This window comes from Colobus angolensis, unplaced genomic scaffold, assembly GCF_000951035.1.
Source record: "Colobus angolensis palliatus isolate OR3802 unplaced genomic scaffold, Cang.pa_1.0 Scaffold3, whole genome shotgun sequence".
Lineage (NCBI taxonomy): Eukaryota > Metazoa > Chordata > Mammalia > Primates > Cercopithecidae > Colobus > Colobus angolensis.
The window spans coordinates 1,879,678-1,899,933 of NW_012116265.1; the positions used below are offsets into that span (position 1 = coordinate 1,879,678).

At 40.8% G+C, this 20,256-nt stretch overlaps 1 protein-coding gene across 1 annotated transcript in view; it reads left to right on the forward strand.

The window, feature by feature from the left end:
* The window catches only part of CATSPERB (catsper channel auxiliary subunit beta), a 160,321-nt gene that overhangs the window by 87,368 nt on the left and 52,697 nt on the right, over positions 1 to 20,256 (forward strand). The window contains exons 16-17 of the mRNA XM_011949408.1: positions 11,355 to 11,509; positions 14,009 to 14,163. Coding sequence (XP_011804798.1) covers positions 11,355 to 11,509; positions 14,009 to 14,163 — 310 coding nt within the window. The remainder of the gene's footprint in view (positions 1 to 11,354; positions 11,510 to 14,008; positions 14,164 to 20,256) is intronic.

The following is a 20,256-nucleotide window of genomic DNA, read 5'->3' on the forward strand; positions in this document are numbered from 1 at the left end:
AGCACTTTGGGAGGCCGAGACGGGTGGATCACGAGGTCAGGAGATCGAGACCATCCTGGCTAACACGGTGAAACCCCGTCTCTACTAAAAAATACAGAAAACTAGCCGGGCGAGATGGCGGGCGCCTGTAGTCCCAGCTACTCGGGAGGCTGAGGCCTGAGAATGGCGTGAACCCGGGAGGTGGAGCTTGCAGTGAGCTGAGATCCGGCCACTGCACTCCAGTCCAGGCGACAGAGCGAGACTCCATCTCAAAAAAAATAAATAAATAAAATAAAATAAAATAAAATAAAAAACGTATGTCATGCCACTCTCTCCTGGCCTGTAAGGTTTCCACTGAAAAGTCTGCTGCCAGATGTGTTGGGGCTCCTTTGTCTGTTATTGTTTCTTTTCTGTTGCTGCTTTTAGGATCCTTTCTTTATCCTTGACCTTTGGGAGTTTCATTATTAAATGCCTTGAGGTAATCTTCTTTGGCTTAAATCTGTTTGGTGTTCTGTTACCTTCTTGTACTTGAATATTGGTATCTTTCTCTAAGTTTGGGAAGTTCTCTGTTATTACTCCTTTGAATAAATGTTCAATCCCTATCTCTTTCTCTATCTCCTCTTTCAGGCCAATAACTCTTAGATTTGCCCTTTTGAGGCTATTTTCTAGATTTTACAAGCATGCTTCATTCCTTTTTATTCTTTTTTTTTTTTCATCTCCTCTAATTGTGCATTTAACTGTGCTGTCTTCAAGCTCATTAATTCTTTATTCTGCTTTATCAATCCTGCTGTTAAGAGACTCTGATAATTCTTCAGTATGTCAATTACGTTTTTCAGCTTCAGAATTCTGCTTGATTCTTTTTAATTGTTTCAATCTCTTTGTTATACTTATCTGACAGGCTGGATTCCTTCTCTGTATTATCTTGAATTTCCTTGAGTTTTCTCAAAACAGCTATTTCGAATTCTCTGGCTGAAAGGTCACATATCTCTGTCTCTCCAAGATTGGTCTGTGGTGCCTTATTTTGTTCCTTTGGTGAGGTCATGTTCTCCTGGATGATCTTGATGCTTCTGGACATTGATTGGTGTCTGGGGATTAAAGAGTTTGGTATTTATTGTAATCTTCACAGTCTGGGCTTGTTCATACCTGTCCTTCTTGAGAAAGCTTTCCAAGTATTCAAAGGGACTTGAGTGTTGTGATCTAAGTCTTTGCTCACTGTAGCTGAATCTGCATTAGGAGGTACTTCAAGCCCAGTAATGCTTTGGCTATTGCCAACTTGTAGAAGTACTGCCTTGGTGGTCTTGTGTAAGATCCAGGAGAACTCCCTGTATTACCAAGAAGAGACTTTTGTTATCTTACCTTACTTTCCACCAAACAAATAGTGTCTATTTCTCTGTGCTAAGCTGCCTGGAGCTAGGGCAGGGGTGATGCAAGCACCCCTGTAGCCACCACAACTAGGACTGCACTGGGTCAAACCCAAAGCCAGCACAGCACTGGGTCTTGCCCAAGGCCCACAGTGCCCACTGCCTGGCTACTACCTATGTTTACTCTAGGCCCAAGAGCTCTATAGTCATCAGGTGATGAGTCCAGCCAGGGTTATGATCTTCGCTTCAGGGCAGTGAGTTGCCCCCAGCCCCAGCTAAGTCCAGAGATGCCATCTGGGAGCCAAGGAAGTTGAGACCCTTAGAGTCTATGTGGTATTCTATTCTACTGTGGCTAAGCTGGCATCCAAGCTGCAAGACAAAGTCTTTCTCACTCTTCCCTCCTTTATCCTGAAGCAGAGCAGTCTCTCTCCATGGCCACCACCACCCCAAGCCCATGACAATTACCTCCTGGCTACCGCCGCTATTCACTCAAGGTCCAAGGACTCTTCAGTCAGCTTCTGGTGAATGCTGCCTGTCCTGGGTTTCTCCTTTCAGGGCAGTGGCCACACTCTGGCCCAAGGCAGGTTTAGAAATGCCATCCAAGAGCCAAGTACTGAAATCAGAGACCCCAGGAGCCCACTTCATGCATTGTCCACTGTGGCCAAGCTGGTACCCAAGCTGATTTCTGGTTCTTATAAAGGTGCTTTCTTGTGTTCATCATTGTCCAATTTGATGTTCTGCAGGGATGGATAATCATTGGAGGCTCTATTCAGCCATCTTGCTCTGCCTCCTCTCTATAATCCCTCCCTTTCTAATCTTCCCTACTCCCCTCCTCTACTCACCCACCTCCTTCTTTATCCCTTTTCCTTCCTTCTTCTATTCCTCCCACTCTTCCTATTTCCATCAAGTTCATCATTAAAGATGCAGCACTGGTCAGATCTTTTATTTGCTCTAACATAATGTAAGTGAATTATTCTTGAGACCCATCTGCTTCACCTCATTTAGATAGGACTTGGACCCATTTTCTCAACTCAGTGAAGTGCCTTGGAAAGTGGTAAACCTGGTTTCACTCATGAGGGTTTGATTTTTCCGTTTACTTTTCCTTTTGATATCTTCTCATCCACTGTCACCTTCTTATATGGTTTGGCTGTGTCCTCACCCAAATCTCAACTTGAATTGTATCTCCCAGAATTCCCACATGTTGTGGGAGGGACCCAGGGGGAGGTAATCGAATCATGGGGGCTGGTTTTTCCTGCACTATTCTCATGATAGTGAGTAAGTCTCACGAAATCTGATGGGTTTATAAGGGGTTTCCGCTTTTGCTTCTTCCTCATTTCTCTCTTGCTGCAACCATGTAAGAAGTTCCTTTCACCCTCTGTCATGATTGTGAGACCTTCCCCAGCCATGCAGAATTGTAAGTCTAATTAAATGTCTTTCTTTTGTAAATTGCCCAGTCTCAGGCATGTCTTCATCAGCAGCATGAAAAGGGACCAATATACCTTCTTACTTGTTAGGAGGGTATTACCGAGAGTCTTCAGGATTTTGTTGATTTACCTTCCTTCTCTCAATGTTGCCTCAACAATGAACTGTTATATATTATTGGGTAAGTTTTGAGATTGAGGTAGACTTGGAAATATCTTATTAGGTCTAACAGGAATTAGAAAAACGCTGTCACCAAGACAAGACAGAGGCTGTGTTTGTTTGTTTTTAACACACAGCATTTTTATTGTCCCGTTCAAAACCAGTTTCTCAGTCTCTGATATGATTTTTTTTTTTTTTTTTTTTTTTTTTTTTGAGACGGAGTCTCGCTCTGTCACCCAGGCTGGAGTGCTGTGGCCGGATCTCAGCTCACTGCAAGCTCCGCCTCCCGGGTTCACGCCATTCTCCTGCCTCAGCCTCCGGAGTAGCTGGGACTACAGGCGCCGCCACCTCGCCCGGCTAGTTTTTTGTAGTTTTTAGTAGAGACGGGGTTTCACCGTGTTAGCCAGGATGGTCTCGATCTCCTGACCTCGTGATCCGCCCGTCTCGGCCTCCCAAAATGCTGCGATTACAGGCTTGAGCCACCGCGCCCGGCCCTTTGATATGATTTTAAATGACAAATTTCTGAAGGTTTCTGACATAACTTCAAAACGCATGGTTTTGTAGGCCTCAATATTTTGTCCTTGATGTTCACCAGCAAAAGCAGTTTTACAGTTATAGAAGCTCCTCTATTGGTCCTTCCTTGTTTGAGGATAAAGAGAGACTACAAAATCCTGATTCTATTTCTCCAGATCTTCACCACTCAGTTTATTTATTCTCTATTCTGTCAATAAAGCTTTTGTTTAACTTATGTTAGTATCAGGAATAATCCTTGTGGTTCATATGTCTGAATTGTGTGTTGAGACAGCAGCTGTGTCAACCTAAGATTCTGGTGATCACGCATCATACGATTGTGAAATAAATGAAAGTAATGGTGAATATTGTTAGGAGCACAATGTGGAACATTTCCAGTATTCCAGAAAGCTCCCTCTTGCCTCTTGCCTCTTGCCATATTTTTCTTTCTTTTTTTTTTTTTTGAGACAGAGTCTTGCTCTATTGCCCAGACTGGGGTGCAGTGGCATGATCTCAGCTCACTGCAACCTCCACCTCCTGAGTTCAAGTGATTCTCCTGCCTCAGCCTCCCAAGTAGCTGGGATTACAGGTACCCAGGCTGGTCTCAAACTCCTGACCTCAAGTGATCTGCCCATGTAGGCCTCCCAAAATGTTGGGATTACAGGCATGAGCCACTGCGCCCAGTCTAATGGTATTTCATTGAAGATTTAGTTTGCATGAGTAATGATGTTAAGCATATTTTCATGTGTTCATTTTTATATCCTTTTTTACAAATTCTTTTCAAGTCTTTTTTGAATGAAGTTTTGATTTGAGTTACTTTTCTTGCTGATTTCCATGAGATTTTAATGTATTATGGGTATGATTTTTTGTTAGAAATATGACTTGGAGATATCTTCTTGTAATTAGTGGCTTGTCTTATTTACTTTCTTCATGGTATCTTTTGAACAAAAATTATTAATTTTTGAAAGCTCAATTGATCAGTCTTTCCTTTTATGGTTAGCACTTTTTACTTCTTGTATTCTATTTAAGAATTCTTTGCCTATCCCAAAGCTATGAAGATATTCTCCTGTTTTCATCTGGAAATTGATTGTTTTAGATTTCATATACAGATCAAATACAAAATCTCTAATTTTGTATATGTTATGAAGTGAGGTTCATTTTTTTCCCGTATGACTACCAGAGCCTCTACTCTGGCCTTGAATTGAATATTCATCTTAAGCTTTTCTTTTTGCTTTTGTAAGCCCTCTAATATATCCATAAAAGTCATGCCACCCCACAATCTTTGTAAAAACCATGGTTGTCATTGTAATCAACTGTAGCTACTCCACTGGACCACCTCAAGTCTTGCCCTCCACAGACACTGCATCCCACATGCGCCACAGAGATAATTTGAGTAATCGTGAAGCCCTTGCTTGCTATGGTTTGCCAGGCATAAGTGGTCATCTGTTCACTCATTAAGTATGTAAGCAGCTCAGTCCCAGAATTCCACCTCTATATTCTATGCCCTAGGGACATTGTAAGTAAAAACACTATATCAGTTTTGGACTATGCAGGAAACATAATTCCACTCAGGTGTTTTACCTGAAGAGGCTTTATAAGGGGACTATTTGCAGAGGGCAGACATGGTTAAAGGGAGCAACAGTGATATTAAAATATCCAGAGACTAACAATGGAAGAAAGATGTTACAGTCTCTTTGCTTAGAGGGATAAGATAGATAGATGGCATTACTAAAGCCCAGTCAAAGCTGGAATGGAGTAGGGACTACGCTTTAAGAGGTGTAGTCTAGGAAGCTCACAGCCACCACAGAACCACACCACCAAAGCAAGAAGAAAGAGGGTGAAAACTACCTTAACTTCTGTTTCCTTCCCCTTTCTTAACTCCTGCTGCTGCATTTCATTTGCCAGGCCCAATCAGGAGTCAACTGGAAACAGCACAAAGATTGCAATTCATAGAAATCAGTCTTCCATTGCACCAAACAGGAAGGAGAAAGTCTGAGAGTGGATCTGGAGGAATGGCCAAATAAAGAATAAACAGTGCATTTTGTGAAATAAAAACCAAAATAGACCTAGGAAGATAATGTTGGAAACAGTAAAAATAACACCTAAGAAAACTAAATTGTCAATAAAAATTATAAAATATTTTAAACTATAAATATGAACTATAGAAACATACCCAGATGTAAAATGAACAAATAAGTGGAGAAAATCTAAAATAATAAATATAGATGCTAAGGATTCAGAAACTGCAAAATTGTAGGAATTTCTAGTGATGAACAAAAATTGTGGCTGTATGTTTCTCTCTTTTATCTACAGTTCCTGGCATAGTATAGCCCTCTGATAGAAATGGGTGGGTGGATGGATGGATGGATGGATAAATACAAAAAATAGAAAGAACAAAGGAAACCAAAATCAATAATGACATTAATTTTTTGAACTAAAAGCAAAACAAACCAATACTAAAAGCAGAAACACTCTTCTGAATTATTGGAAATGGAAAATGTAAATCAATTTTAAAGAAACAAAAATCAAGCCAGCCTTGGATTCTTCTGCTGCAACCGTGCCTGTTGCATATTCTAATATAGAACCTCCAAAAAAATTAGTTTCATGTAAGAATTTGGAACCAACTCAACTCATTATTCATATTCATATTCATTTTCTAAAAGAGAATGTAGAATTCTTCTACAACAAATTATGGTGATTCCTTACGTGACACTGGCTTTACTGATAAACATAGGTCCTATTGCTTTGTTTTATTCTCTGCACCCACAATAACTTTGTTTGAAAGCATTTTAAGCAGCAATAAAACTCAACATGTATTGCACCAATGATCTAGGAAGCTCAATTAAAGTGATGACAGTATAAATAACTGAAACAAAGTACATGCATGGGTAGGCAATTGACCACTATGGTTTGAGTGCCCTCTGGCTGACAATGATTGTAAGACACATCAATTATAAGATGTGTCTCAATTCCCAAGCTGTTAACATGTGAAACAAGCATTTCTTGCCATATTTATCCACAAAATATGGCATATTGAACCTTAGCAATTACATCAGCAAAGTTTTGCTACTGAAAAGCTCACGGGAGCATAAGAAAAAACCTGACTATATGTGATTCAGAGGAAATAATTATGAATATTATTGACATAAAAAATAAAAACACAATTGGAGACTTTCAGAGCTGCATAATAAAATAATCAAGAATTTAAAAGACAAGAAGAATAACAAAAAGTTAAAACCAAAAAGCCAAAGTTTTGCCATCCCTAAAAGGCAATCCAAAATGCTATCTGTTTATCTGAGTATAACTTTACATGGAGTTAGGAATTTTTTGGAATCCTTTATTGTGATCATTCATGGAATTTTTAAAAATGTGCATGCTGGCAGGTGTCTGTAATCCCAGCTACTTGGGAGGCTGAAGCAGGAGAACCACTTGAACCCGGGAGGCGGAGGTTATAGTGAGCCAAGTTCGTGCCACTGCACTCCAGCCTGGGTGACAAGCAAGACTCTGTCTCAAAAAAAAAAAAAAAAAAAAGTGTACAATACAAGTCTTAAAAAACAAAAGAAGACTAGATGTGTGATTCATACTTGTAATTCCAGAACTTTGGGAGGCCAAGGCAGGAGCATCGCTTGAGCGCAGGAGGTCAAGAGCAGCCGGGGCAACAATGTCTACAAACACACACACACACACACACACACACACATATATATACTTTTAAGTTTGTGTATATGTATTAAAGCAAGGGAAACAGAATAACCCATAAAAATAGACATGAAAAAGAGAAAAGAAGACATACTGGAAAATGTACAAAGTATAAAATAGAATAACAAAAAGTAGAGCTGGTCTACAGTTATCACCATAAATGTTGTGGATTCATTTATTCAACAGCATTGATTGAGTACCTCGTATATGCCAGGTATTGTTCCAATCACTAAGGGTACAGCAGTCTCTTTTCCTGTGGAACTTACACACTTGTCAGAAAAGACTGATAATTAACAAATAAACCAAAATAGGCTGTATGTAAGATAAATGCTACACAGGAAAAAAAAAAGGCAAGATAGGTAAATAGGAAGTGCCAGGTGAAGCATTTGTTGTGTTGTGTGGTATAGCATGTATTGTAGTCTAGGTGAGCACCCCTGAAGCAGATGACGGAATGAGCAGATATCGGAGGTAATCTACATTTCTCAATTAAAGACAGAGTCTTATTTTGGATTTTAAAATCTTAAAATATATTGCCAGGAGTGAAAAACTTAAAGCTAAAGTGGAGAGAAAAAAATATGAATAAAGATTTGAACAACTGTGCCAAACACACTGGGAGAGAAAGCAGAGGCAGTAATGTTCATATTCACACAGAGCAAGAGTTTTAGGCTGAAAGTATTCAATAAACAAAGTTCTTTCTGTGATAAAATATAAATAGTAAAATTATGTCATATTGAATCAATGCTCTAAAATAATACAAGATATGTAAATATACAAAAATGAACTATAAGGAACATAAGAAGAAATCAACTGAAGTACCAAAGTAGAATACATTTGAAATTGACAGTATTAAATCTTTAATATATGAAGATCAAGATAAGACTATAAGGGAACATTCCATGTAGAGGAATTAAGTGTTGAAATATAGGGCACGTGTAGTATACTACAGCTAAATTTCCTAGGGATGACTCATTGATGATGAGAGCAGGGAGGTAAACTGAACCCAGTTTTCCATTTGAGTCAAGCTAAAGAATTTCATCATGCCATTAAAAGATTATTAATATAATCATAGTTGTATTTTAGATCATATAGGGGAATATACTGGAAAATGTAAGATTTTGTTAAATCCAAGGGAAGTCGTTTCCAGACTCTGTGTCACTACAGAATCTATTCACTGAAGTAGGGGAAGAAACAAACAGAGGGGATGTTTAATTAAGAGATTAGAGGAAAATAAGTTAGGTCTGTCTAGTAGTGGTTTCTCTTCCTATTACCAGCAAATCAGATTCCTGAAGAGGTAAGATTTTAGGCCAAGTGATATGTTGAAAAGAGGCTATTTTAAAAGTTTCAGTGTGATGATGAGGGTCTGGATTAGAAAAGTGGCCATAAGTATGAAGAAAACATGGCAAATTATGAATGAAACCAGTGGGAGTTTGTGAAGGATTGGCTGTGAAATAGGAGGAAGTGGGTATAGTCAAGAGTTACACATAGGGCAACTGGATAAGTAATGATACAATGAACATCATCCACAGAACACAGTATCCATTTCCAGTTGTGGCATCACTTTGCTGCTGTTAACAAAATACTTAGAAAAATTATTTTCTAAGTTGATAACCTGAAAAGCTAATAGAAACAACCAGGCCAAACTCTAAGGGAAAACAAAACCTTGGTGATATGGTTTGGCTGTGTCCCCAACCAAAGCTCACCTTGAATTGTAGCTCCCATAATCCCCACATGTTGTGGAGAGACCTGGTGGGAGGTAATTTAATCATGGGGGCAGGCCTTTCCCGTGCTGTTCTGGTGACAGTGAATAAGTCTCACAAGATCTGATGGTTTTATGAAGGGAGTTCCCCTGCATAAGCTCTCTTGCCTGCCACCATGTAAGATGTGACTTTGCTCCTCATTTGCCTTCAGCCATGATTGTGAGGTCTCCCCCACCCATGTGAAACTGTGAGTCAATTAAATCTCTTTCCTTTATAAATTACCCAGTCTCAGGTATGTCTTTATTAGCAGCATGAAAACACTTGGAGAGGTAAACAGGGGACACAGTACCAAAGTCCTTTTGACCTGAAGAGATTTACAAATTCCTGCAAACTTAGACTTTGAATTTGGTGGAATAATGAAGAGTTATGGCCCTGAGTCTACCCAGGTAGTGAGAATGATAGATGGTGTGCCCCACCATACACCAGAACCCCTAAGGGCTCTACCCTTAGGACAAAGATGAATCAGAGGTAAATCCATACACACTCACACATATCCCCAAGGAATACAACAAAGTCGTCTTGTTAATTGGGTAGGAAAAGAAAAAGAGAGAAAACCCCGTCTGAGAGGTTATGGCCATTGGAAGGCCTCTGTAAGATTTGCAGCCCTGATTTGCATTGTCTGGGATTACAGGTGCCCACCACCACACCCAGCTAATTTTTGTATTTTTAGTAGAGACGAGGTTTCACCGTGTTGGCTGGGCTGGTGTTGACCTCCTGACCTTAGGTGATCTGCCCACCTCAGCCTCCCAAAGTGTTGGGATTGCAGGCGTGAGCCACTGCTCCCAGCCATTCATGATTTTTTAAACAAACACTTATTAAAGCATGAATAGAATGTAACTTCTTGATTAAGAGTATCTAGGGGGGAAAGAAGCCATAGCAAATATCCAATCAGATTTTCTAGTAACACACCAAAAGCTTTTGCTATGTCATCTACCACTACCTCTATTCATCATTGTATTGGAGGGCTGAATTAGTCTAGAGAAGCAAGAACAATATATTAGAAGTGTAAGGTTGGAGAGGAAGGAGCCCAGCTATTCCTGTAACAGATTATCTAATTGTGGAGATAGACAACCTCAGGCTCGTGTAGCTGGAGCACAGTAAGCATTGCAGAAAGTCATAGAAGATAAGGTCAGAGAGGTACTGGAATTCAGACCACAGTGGCCCTTGGAGGGCATTGCAAGGACTTTGACTCTTACTGAGAGAGAGGTTGAAGCCATGGAGAGTTTTGATAAGGGGAGTGGATGAAGTGACTTAACATTTTGAAAGTGTTACTTTGGATGCTTTTTTGAGAATAGACTGAAGGGAGCTATGGGCAGAATCACAGAGACCAATTAGGAGGCACAAGAGAGATGACAGTGGCTTGTACAGGGTGATAGTGGTGACAGAGGTGAGAAGTGGTTGGAGTCTATATATATTATGAGGCTTGAGTAAATAGGATTTCTGATGGATTCGATACAGGGTATGAGAGACAGAGGAATTAAGAATGACACTGAGGTTTTTGGGCTGAGCAGCAGCAATAATGCAGCTGCCATTAATGAAGGTGAGGAAGGCTGGGGCTGGAGGAGGTTTGCGTGAGGATCAGGAGCTCAGTCTGGAATGAGTTCACTTTGAGAGGCCCAACCAACATCAAACGAAGCTGTTGGAAGGCAGTTAGCTACATAAGCCTAGACTTCGGGGAAGAGCACTAGATGGTAGACTTAAATTTGGGAATTATCTATCTAAAGATGGATTTAAAATCCTGAAACTGTATGAGATCTCCAAAGATAGTGAGAGAAGAAATCTAAAAACTGAGTCCCGGACACTCCAATGTGTAGAATGAACTAGGAGAGCCTGAGCTAACTGGGTGGGTTTGGGTGAGACGCAGTGTGCAGAAATCAGCCTTTTTCATCCTGAGCCATGATCTTTCACTCTAGCTCCTTCCAAGGGAGGGGACCCTGTCTCAGGACCAGTGTCTGCTTGGCTAAGTGAATGCTGCGGCATCATCTGATTACTGACAGTGCCTCTCAATGTGGCGCCCTAAGGATGAGAGAACCACAGCATGCCCAGTTTGGTTCAGCATATTAATCCTAGTATAACTTAATGACCAATGTCTACTGATGATTCCCCTTGCCTTCCTAAGGCATTTTCTCACTGCCTTTTACCTCTTCAGGAATCTGATTTGCTGGTAATAGGAAGAGAAACCACTGCTAGAGAGACCTAACTTCTTTTCCTCTAGATCTCTTAATTAAACATCCCCTCTGTTTGTTTCTTCCCCTACTTCAGTGAACAGATTCTGTAGTGACGCAGAGTCTGGAAACGACTTCCCAGGGACTTAACAAAAACTAACACACATTTTCCTAATTCAGGAGTCTCAGGGCCCTACTTCCACCTCTTAGTTTAAATGAAGGTGTCTTTACAAGGTATGATATTAATGTTTTTCGACTTCTATTATATCAGTATCGAGACACTTCTCTTTATTTCCTAATAGGAATGGGAAGACACGGTGCAGTTGGAAGTGTTACTGAGAGAATTTTCACATTATACTATGATCACTTGGGATTCCTACATAAGCTGACTCCGGGTCGCTTTGAAGCTAGTGGACCACCCACAGCCTTTGGAAATTCTAGAAATCTTTTTGGACAGGTCAGTATATAATGCATTGAAACAGTTTGCCTTATTTTAAGAATAGATGCCACATTCGATACACAGAATAATGGGAAAATGGGAAAGTATTTTCCTTGGGACAAACTCATTAATGCAGTTTGCTCTATTTAACTAAAGGAAGAACCTCCATGTGCCACAAACATCTCCAAATCTTCTTCCAAGTCCCATATGGGGTTATATAGCTTCAATTCCACCTAGAATATCTTCATGCAAATATCTTCACAACAGAACACCACTAGACATTCTAAGCCAGAACCATTACTCCCAACCCAGGCCAAGGTAGGGATGATTCTCTACCTCCTAAGGTTGGCCCTGGAAAATCACGGGTTGTGAGGCCAGGCACCATGGCTCATGCCTATAATCCTAGCATTGTGAGAGGCTGAGGTGGGTAGATTGCTTCAGCCCAGGAGTTGGAGACTAGCCTGGGCAACAAGGTGAAACCCCAGCTCTACAAAAGAATTCAAAAATTAGCCTGGTGTGGTGGCATTCTTCTGTAGTTCCAGCTTCTTGGGAGGCTGAGGCGGGAGGATCACTTGAACCTGGAAAGTTGAGGCTGAAGTGAACTGCGATTGTGCCGCTGAAGTAAGTTGTGATCGTGCCACTGAACTCCAGCCTGGGCAAAAGAGCAAGACCCTGCCTCAAAAAAAAAAAAAAAGGAAACTTGAGCTGTGGTCTACTTTTCTTCTTTCCTATTAACCCTGCCCCCTGGTTTCTTCTTTTTCTAGTGACAACATAAAAAGGAGTTATCTTCTTTACAGATGACACTTGATACAGGTTTTTATAATAGTTTAATGTGTAATATGCTACTTGTGAAGGTAGCTCATCCTTGGGCACCAGTTACAAAACTAGACACTCTCAAACCATCAGCAAATTATCAAATATTTTTGACTGGGGTTAGTAAAACCTGCCCTTTGACTTCAAGGAAATGGAACAAAAGATGAATCTGGTTTTAACAGATCATTCCAATTGCCAGGCCAAAGCTGCAGTTGAGAGGATGGTGTTTAGCTTCCCCTCTCCCCGCCCTGCATAGAGAATGAGGGCGGGAACTTCCATGGGAGAGTGAAGATGCCACATGTGACGCCCTGTGTCTTTGCCCAAGTCTGGGGTGTGGATTCTGCATTTATACAAAGCAAATGATGTGAGCAGGAGCGTAGAACTAACCAAAAAAAGGCATTTACCTCCATTTTTCACCAACTTCACAATTTGTAGAAAGTGTCTTAGTTCCCTTATGTGAAAGTTTAAATTATTAAAAGAAAAAAAAAAACAAACCTACAGGTATTTGTATACTTAGGACAAGTTTGATGAAGCCATACTCAACAATATCACTTCCCTCTCCACAAACTATGCATGCATTCTCTCTGGATAAAAATAATCATTGCCTCTTATTACAGTGTTGGAGCTCTTAATCTTTATAACAACTATTTATTTGTATTTCACTTGTGAAGAAAGTGAGGGACAGACAGGCTAGTTAGTTATTGGAATTAGACATCTATCCTAGGCAAGTGGCTCTGGGTCTGTGCTCTTAGCCACCCTGCTGCCTTTCGTTGGATTTACATACACTTCCCTAAGATACGCTTCCCACTCCCAGCCTACGGTGTCATACAGAATTCTAAAGATGTTTAGCCATTTCAGTGATTTTTCAAGAGTCCTCAAGCCATTTGGCTCAGTCCCACATTTATTTTCCTGGCATCTATTTCCCCTTTCTCCTCAGTACATTCCCAAAATTCAGTAACTAGGGAAAAAGGCATGACAGAAGATGAGTCTTGGAGGAACTCTGGGACGGATGCGTCCCCAACCAGTCTCCATAATCTACTACCCACACTTTGTCTCATAGCAGCAAAGTCAACCCCAACAGCCCCTTTGGGGATGGTCCTTACCTCTCTTCTCTCCCCTAAAAGTTCTCCAAGCAGGACAGGGTCAGGATTAGAGAAAGGTGTGTTGAAAAGAAAGGCACATCAGACATCTAGGCCAGATGTGCCTAGGTAGACTGCAAGGGGAGATCTATGAGTCAAGAAAGGAGAACGGCTTATGCTGCTAGTTGGGAGACTCAGATGCAGCTGTGCAGAGTCCCTAGCATGAGATCAGGAGCAGCAAGTGAGGACAGGGATTTCATGGGCCCTTTCCTAAATAAAACTTCAAATAAGAATCCAGTTCTAAAATCTGCATCTCCAGGCTCCTCACACACCCGCAATGTGAGTCAAGTTTCCATGTACCCTTTCACTCCAACCATCCACGAAGGGCATAGGAATCTTACACCAAATCTTAGTCATCAGAACTTCCATTCCTCCTTAACAGGAAAATACATCTTCCCTTGCACACGTGTAGATGTTCCAACAAAACATGTTGACGTATTTCTCCAATTGATAAGTATACCAGTATTGTTTTAATGTGAACTGGAAATAAATCTGTGACTTGAATTTTGTCGTAATTGAAGTATAAAGTAGTTTAAATATAATATTTTCTTTTCTCTGTTTCCAGCCTCCAGATATGGGCTTTGAGACTGCGCTTGCCCCACAGCACACCTCTTTAGATGAAATTATCTTTTTTGCATATGTACCTGAGAACGAACCACAGGAAACGATCTACAGCAAGAAGTTCAACAATATACACTATGGAAAAGTGATACACTCTGGGTAGTGATTTGCATTTATTTAGATGGCATATTGGTTTCTAGAATCTACTTTTTAAATTTTTTGAAATAGGGTCTTGCTGTGTCATCCAGGCTGGAGTACAGTAGTGCGATGACAGCTCACTGCAGCCTCAACCTCCCAGGCTCAAGCAATGCCCTGGCCCCAGCCTCCAGAATAGCTGGGACTGCAGGCACACACCACCACACCTGGCTAAGTTTTGTACTTTTTGTAGAGATGGGGTTTCACCATGTTGCCCGGGCTGGTCTCAAACTCCTGAGCTCAAGGGATTCACCCACCTCAGCTTCCCAAACTGCTGAGGTTACAAGTGTGAGCCACTTCACATAGCCAACAGAATCTAAATTTTGGACCTACTTTTTTGAATAATTTTCTTGGTCAAATAGAGTAAGTCTTTTTTTGACACCCCACAGGGCCAAATACATTTATAGATTCCAAGATGCCTTGCATGATGCCCCAATTTTAGAAACCTAGGACCATTATATCAGTGCCATCAGGCCAAGCTATAGAAATGTGTTTCTTGAGTATCAGAAATATTCAGGACTACACTGGATACTTCCTATCCACTGAGTTTACTCACATGACAATTCTTGTATATCCTAGAAACTAACACATTTAATGTAGTGGAGACTATCTTTTATGAAATATTGCATGGAACAATATACAGAATTCTCAGAAATGCCTACTTCTAAGGTATCAGTAAAAGTCAGTAACCCTTCAAGGCCTAATAACTCTTATTCAGAATATGAATTCTGGCTAGGTGCCATGGCTCACACCTATAATCCCAGCACTTTGGGAGGCCAAGGCCAGCAGATCAGTTGATGCCAGGAGTTGGAGACCAGCCTGACCAACATGGTGAACCCCATCTCTACTAAAAATAAAAAAATTAGCCAGGTGTGGTGGCTCACATATGTAATGCCAGCTACTGGGAAGACTGAGGCACAATAGTTGCTTGAACCCAGGAGGCAGAGGTTGCAGCAAGCCAAGGATGTGCCACTGCACTCCAGCCTAAGTGAGAGAGTGAGACTCTGTCTCGAAAAAAGAATATGAATTATATAACCCCCAAATCTACCAACTAAAAAAGAAACAATTTCAACAATTTCAGATTACCAGAAACTCACTGCTATGGTCTAAATATGTTTTCCCCAAAAATTCATGTGGAAATCCTAACCCTCAAGGTGGTAGTATTAGGAGGTAGGGCCCTTGGTAGGTATCTAGGTCATGAGGATTCTGCCCTCACGAATGTAATTAGTGCCCTTATGAAAGAGACCCCAGAGAGCTAGCTAGGCCCTTCTACCACTGGAAGGACTGAAGGACAGAGCCAGCTAGGCCCTTCCATCATGGAAGGACACACATAGAAGACACCATCTATAAACCAGAAAGTGAACCCTCACCAGATACCAAATCTGCTGGCACCTTGATCTCAGACTTTCCAGCCTCTAGGGCTGTCAGAAATAAATTTCTGCTGTTTATAGGCTACCTGGTTTATGGTATTTTGTTATAGCAGCCCAGATAGACTAAGATATTCACCTTGTCTCAAAGTGGTGGGCTCTATTCTTACACCAGGTTGGAATCTGTATATTACATGTGTTTGGGGCTGTCAATACATATCTTGTCCCACAGCTAACAATACCTTGCACCATGAGGCAGCTCACTCAGAAGCAGAGGTGAACATGGGAATTAGACCTACCATAACAAACATCAGCAATATTTTTTCTTATGAGGATTGTATAAATTTTGTCTCTAACAAAAGTGTCAGTAATCTCTAGAATTGTTTTTTGCTCTAGGTGGATCTTGTATGTGTGATGTTCCAAATCAGCTAGTTTGTGTTTATGTAGGTGTTTTTCTATAGAAAACCTACAGAATCACTTTTCAATCTTTTAATATTAATATGATTAATATTATACCAATGTTAATCTTAATTTGTTATATTCTAATTATTTTTAAAAGCATATGGTCATTCTCTTAAGACTCAGAGTATTTAAAACCCAGAACAGCACAATTTGTGATAAGATTCAGTAACTTTGCTCTGTTTGCACAGAAACTAGGGAATGGGTATCTTCAAGGCAGGAAATATGAGCAAAGCCAGGGTCAGAGACCTGGATAGCAAGTAGAACTTCAACTAGGGAGGTGAGGAATTTGGGAACGCAGTGTTCTCAGGTCCGCAGGAGGCCAAAGGCAGTTATCTAGGTAGTCAGGACATAAGGCAGAGTGAACCATTCACTCACTCCACCAATCAACATTTAACACTGACTACCAGCAAGGCACTGTGGCGGGTGCTGCAACAGAGTGGTGAGCATGACATTCAAGCATCTCAGTCTGTGAGCTTGTATTCTAGCCCCAGAAACAGACAAGTATGTAATTACAGTTGACTAAGTCTACAAAAGGGGAGTATACAGCATTTAGAGAGTTTTTTCCTGGGGCTTGAGCTCTTGTTTGGAGAATCCTAGATTTCTCCTGGAATAACACCCAAGTTCCTTACCGGAACTCAAAAAGCCCCACTGACCTGGCTCCACTCTCTTGAGTGACCTCTTTGCTTTGTTCACTGCAGTGAAGTCACTCTGGTTTTCCTTTGTTTTCTGTAACACATCCTGCTCCTTTTGGCCTAGAGGCCTTTGAGCATGCTGTTCCTCTTGGCTTGGAATCTTCCCCCAACCACCACTCTCTTCCTTCATCCTTGTTCTTCTGGTCTTTTCTTAGGCTTCAGAGTTTGGGTGAAAGAAGAGAGATGAGGTAAAGGGACAAGAAGTCCTCCTGTTGGAGACTTCCAGAGTCTTTGGTTATAGGCAATGCTACCCTTGCCACTAGTGACAACTACCCCCACCCTGCCGGCCCTTGGAATTCCATCACTGTGTTGGGGTCCCTTCACCCTTTCAGCAGTCCTTCTGGGCAGCATTTTTTTTTCTTTCCTGCCTCCCCTCCACCCCCACATGACCCTTCTCCCCCAGAGACAAGCATTGTCTTGGATTTTATGTTAACATCTTTTAAAGTTTTGCTTTAGAGCGTTAACACCAGTTTTATGAAATGTATGACTTACCTTTTTCATATAACATTATGCTTTTGAAATTACTCCATATTGGTATGTGGTCTGTAATTCACTCACATGAATATGCTACAATTTATGTAGCTATTCTCCTATATTGTTTTGGAATCATGTCAAACTTTTCCTTCCCTCCTTTCTTTCTTTCTTTCTTTCGCTTTCCTTCTTTCGACAGGGTCTCCCTCTGTCACCCATGCTGGAGTGCAGTGGTGCAATAATGACTCACTGCAGCTTTGACCTCCCTGGCTCAAGTGATCCTCCTACATCAGCCTCCTGAGTATCTGGGACTACAGGCACACACATGCCACCATGCCCAGCCAGTTTTTTGGGTTTTTTGTTTTCTTTTTTTTTTTTTGGTAGAGATGGGGTTTTGGCATGTTGCCCAGGCTGGCCTTGAACTCCTGGGCTCAAGTCATCTGCCCACCTTGGCTGTCCAAAGTGCTAGGATTACAGGTGTGAGCGACCCCTCCTGGCTTTTCAATTTTACCTATGTAGAATTGACGTGTCTAGTGTGAAGTGGGAATCCAGTTTTTCCTTTTTTTTTTTTCATGTGGGTAATCTATTGTCCATACAAGCCCCTCCTTTCCCCCACTGAACTGCAGCACTGCGCTGTGATATATCCTGGTCCCATATATGCATAGGTCTGCTCCTGTCCTCTCTCCTGTTTCACTGCTGTATTTGTCTTCTCCGTGACACACTGACTAAATGACTCTAATTATGAAACACGTGTGAATAACCCCCTCCCTCTGCCTTTTCTTGGCTTTTGGTCTTGCATTTATATGTTAGACTCAGCTTGTCAAGTTCCATTAAGGAAAATAAAAACCCCAAAACCTGGTAATGGAAATTACCTCTTGCAACCAAATTCTGCCTTATATCACTGTTAGATAGATCTTGGGTGGGAATTTCGTGCTCTTCCTCTAGCAGTAAGATAATTATTAGTTCTTGTAGAATTTTAGGACCAAGACAGTTTCCTGATTCTTCTTCAGGGATAGAAGTTATTATTTCCTCCTTCCCTCCTCTGCCACATGTCTTTCCCTGGGCCCTGTGGGTGAGTGGACCCTTACTTCTTCTCTGACAGTAGGTAAAAGTGTTTGCTTCATAAGGAAAAAGGATGAGGGAGGGAGGGAGGCAGGACTTCTGTACCAGCACCCTCCTGACACCCCCTAACCCTCAGCCACTGATCAGCTCTTTTGAGGCCTGTGTGCAAAAGTATTTAATGCCCAACCTTCTGTGGTTTAAGGCTTTTACTTCCTATGAGAGAAGGTTCAGGGATGTAGATGATGCTTCAGGTCTGTTTCCTCCCAACCTCTGATCCCCACAAACTACCTGTACCACCAGTGTGGGTGTCTCTGGTCTATGGTCCTGCCCCAGTCCTTGCCACGAGCCTTCAAGGGAAGCCAGTGAAGTCTGCAAGTGAGTACAGACTCCCATTTGTCAGGTGCCCAAGCACTTCCAGACTCACATGCTAGCACATACCTGACCTTTGGCCCTTTTTTACAACTTCAGCTAACTCTTACTTGCTTGTGTTGAGGTCAGCACTGTTTCTCCTTCCCATGTTCTTCTACAGGTGACACTGTCCTGGTGTTCAATCTCTCCCTGGAATGGCTTATTGCTCTGGGTTTCAGGTTAGTTGGTTATCTTGTGACCTTAGTTTGCTGACAAGCTAGAGAAAAGTCATGACTTTGTACTTTATCTACTTTTTGTTTTGTTTTCTTGTTCGAGAGCATCTTTCTGCATTTAAAGCAAAAGCAGAAGTCTTATGATTGCCTTTTGTAGAGTAATCTTATATTTTTCAAATTTGCTAAATTCTTTTAATAATTCTAGTACTTTTTCTACATATTATCTTGGGTTTTGCAGTAGAGGTAAATTTTTAATTTTTTTTTAAGTTTCAATAGCTTTAAGGGTACAAGGGAATTTTGGTTACATGGGTGAATTGTGTAATGGTGAAGTCTGGATCTTTGGTGTACCCATCACCCAAGTAGTGTACATTGTACCAATAAGTAGTTTTTCCTCTCTCACCCCTCCCACCCTCCCTTCTTCTGAGCCTCCAATATCCACTATACCACTCTGTATGCCTTTGCATACCCATGGCTTAGCTCCTACTTGCAGTGTTTGGATTTTCTGTTCCTAAGTTACTTCACTGAGGTTAATGGCCTTCAGTTCCATCCAAGTTGCTGCAAAAGGCATTATTTCATTATTTTGTATGGCTGAGTAGTATTCCATGGTATATATATACCACATTTTTTTAATCCACTCATCAGTTTATGGCACTTGGGTTGACTCCATATCTTTGCAAATGTGAATTATGTTGCAATAAGCATACGTGTTCAGGTGTCTGTTTTTATATAATGACTTATTTTCCTTTGGGTAGATAACCAGTAGTGGGATTGCTGGGTTGAATGGTAAATCTATTTTTAGTTCTTTGAGAAATTTCCATACTGTATAAATATTTTTAAGTAGATAATCATATTACCTGCCAGTACAATTGATCCTTGAACAACATAGCTTTGAACTGTGCAGGTCTACTTATACATGGAATTTTTTCTGCCTCTGCCACCCCTGAGTCAGTAAGGCCTCCTCAGCCTACTCAAGAAGATGACTAGAATGAAGATCTTTATGATGATCCATTCCACTTAAGAAATAATAAATGTATTTTCCCTTTCTTACGATTTTTTTAATAACATTTTTTCCCATAGCTTACTTTATTGTAAGAATACAGCATGTAAGACATATAACATACAAAGTACGTGTTAATCAACTGTTTCTGTTATTGGTAAGACTTCCAGTCAACAACAGCCTACTTGTAGTTAAATTTGGGTAGAATTAAAAGTAATATGTGAATTTTCATCTGCACAGGAGGTTGGCATCCCTAACCTCTGCATTGTTCAAGGGTCAACTATAATTTTTTTTGTTTTTTCCTTAACATTTCTTAGCATATTATAGCTTTTTCCTGTTATAGTGTCTGGGACCTCCAATATTTTGTTAAATACAAGATAATGAAATTATTGTTGCTTCTGACTATATATTATATATATATATCC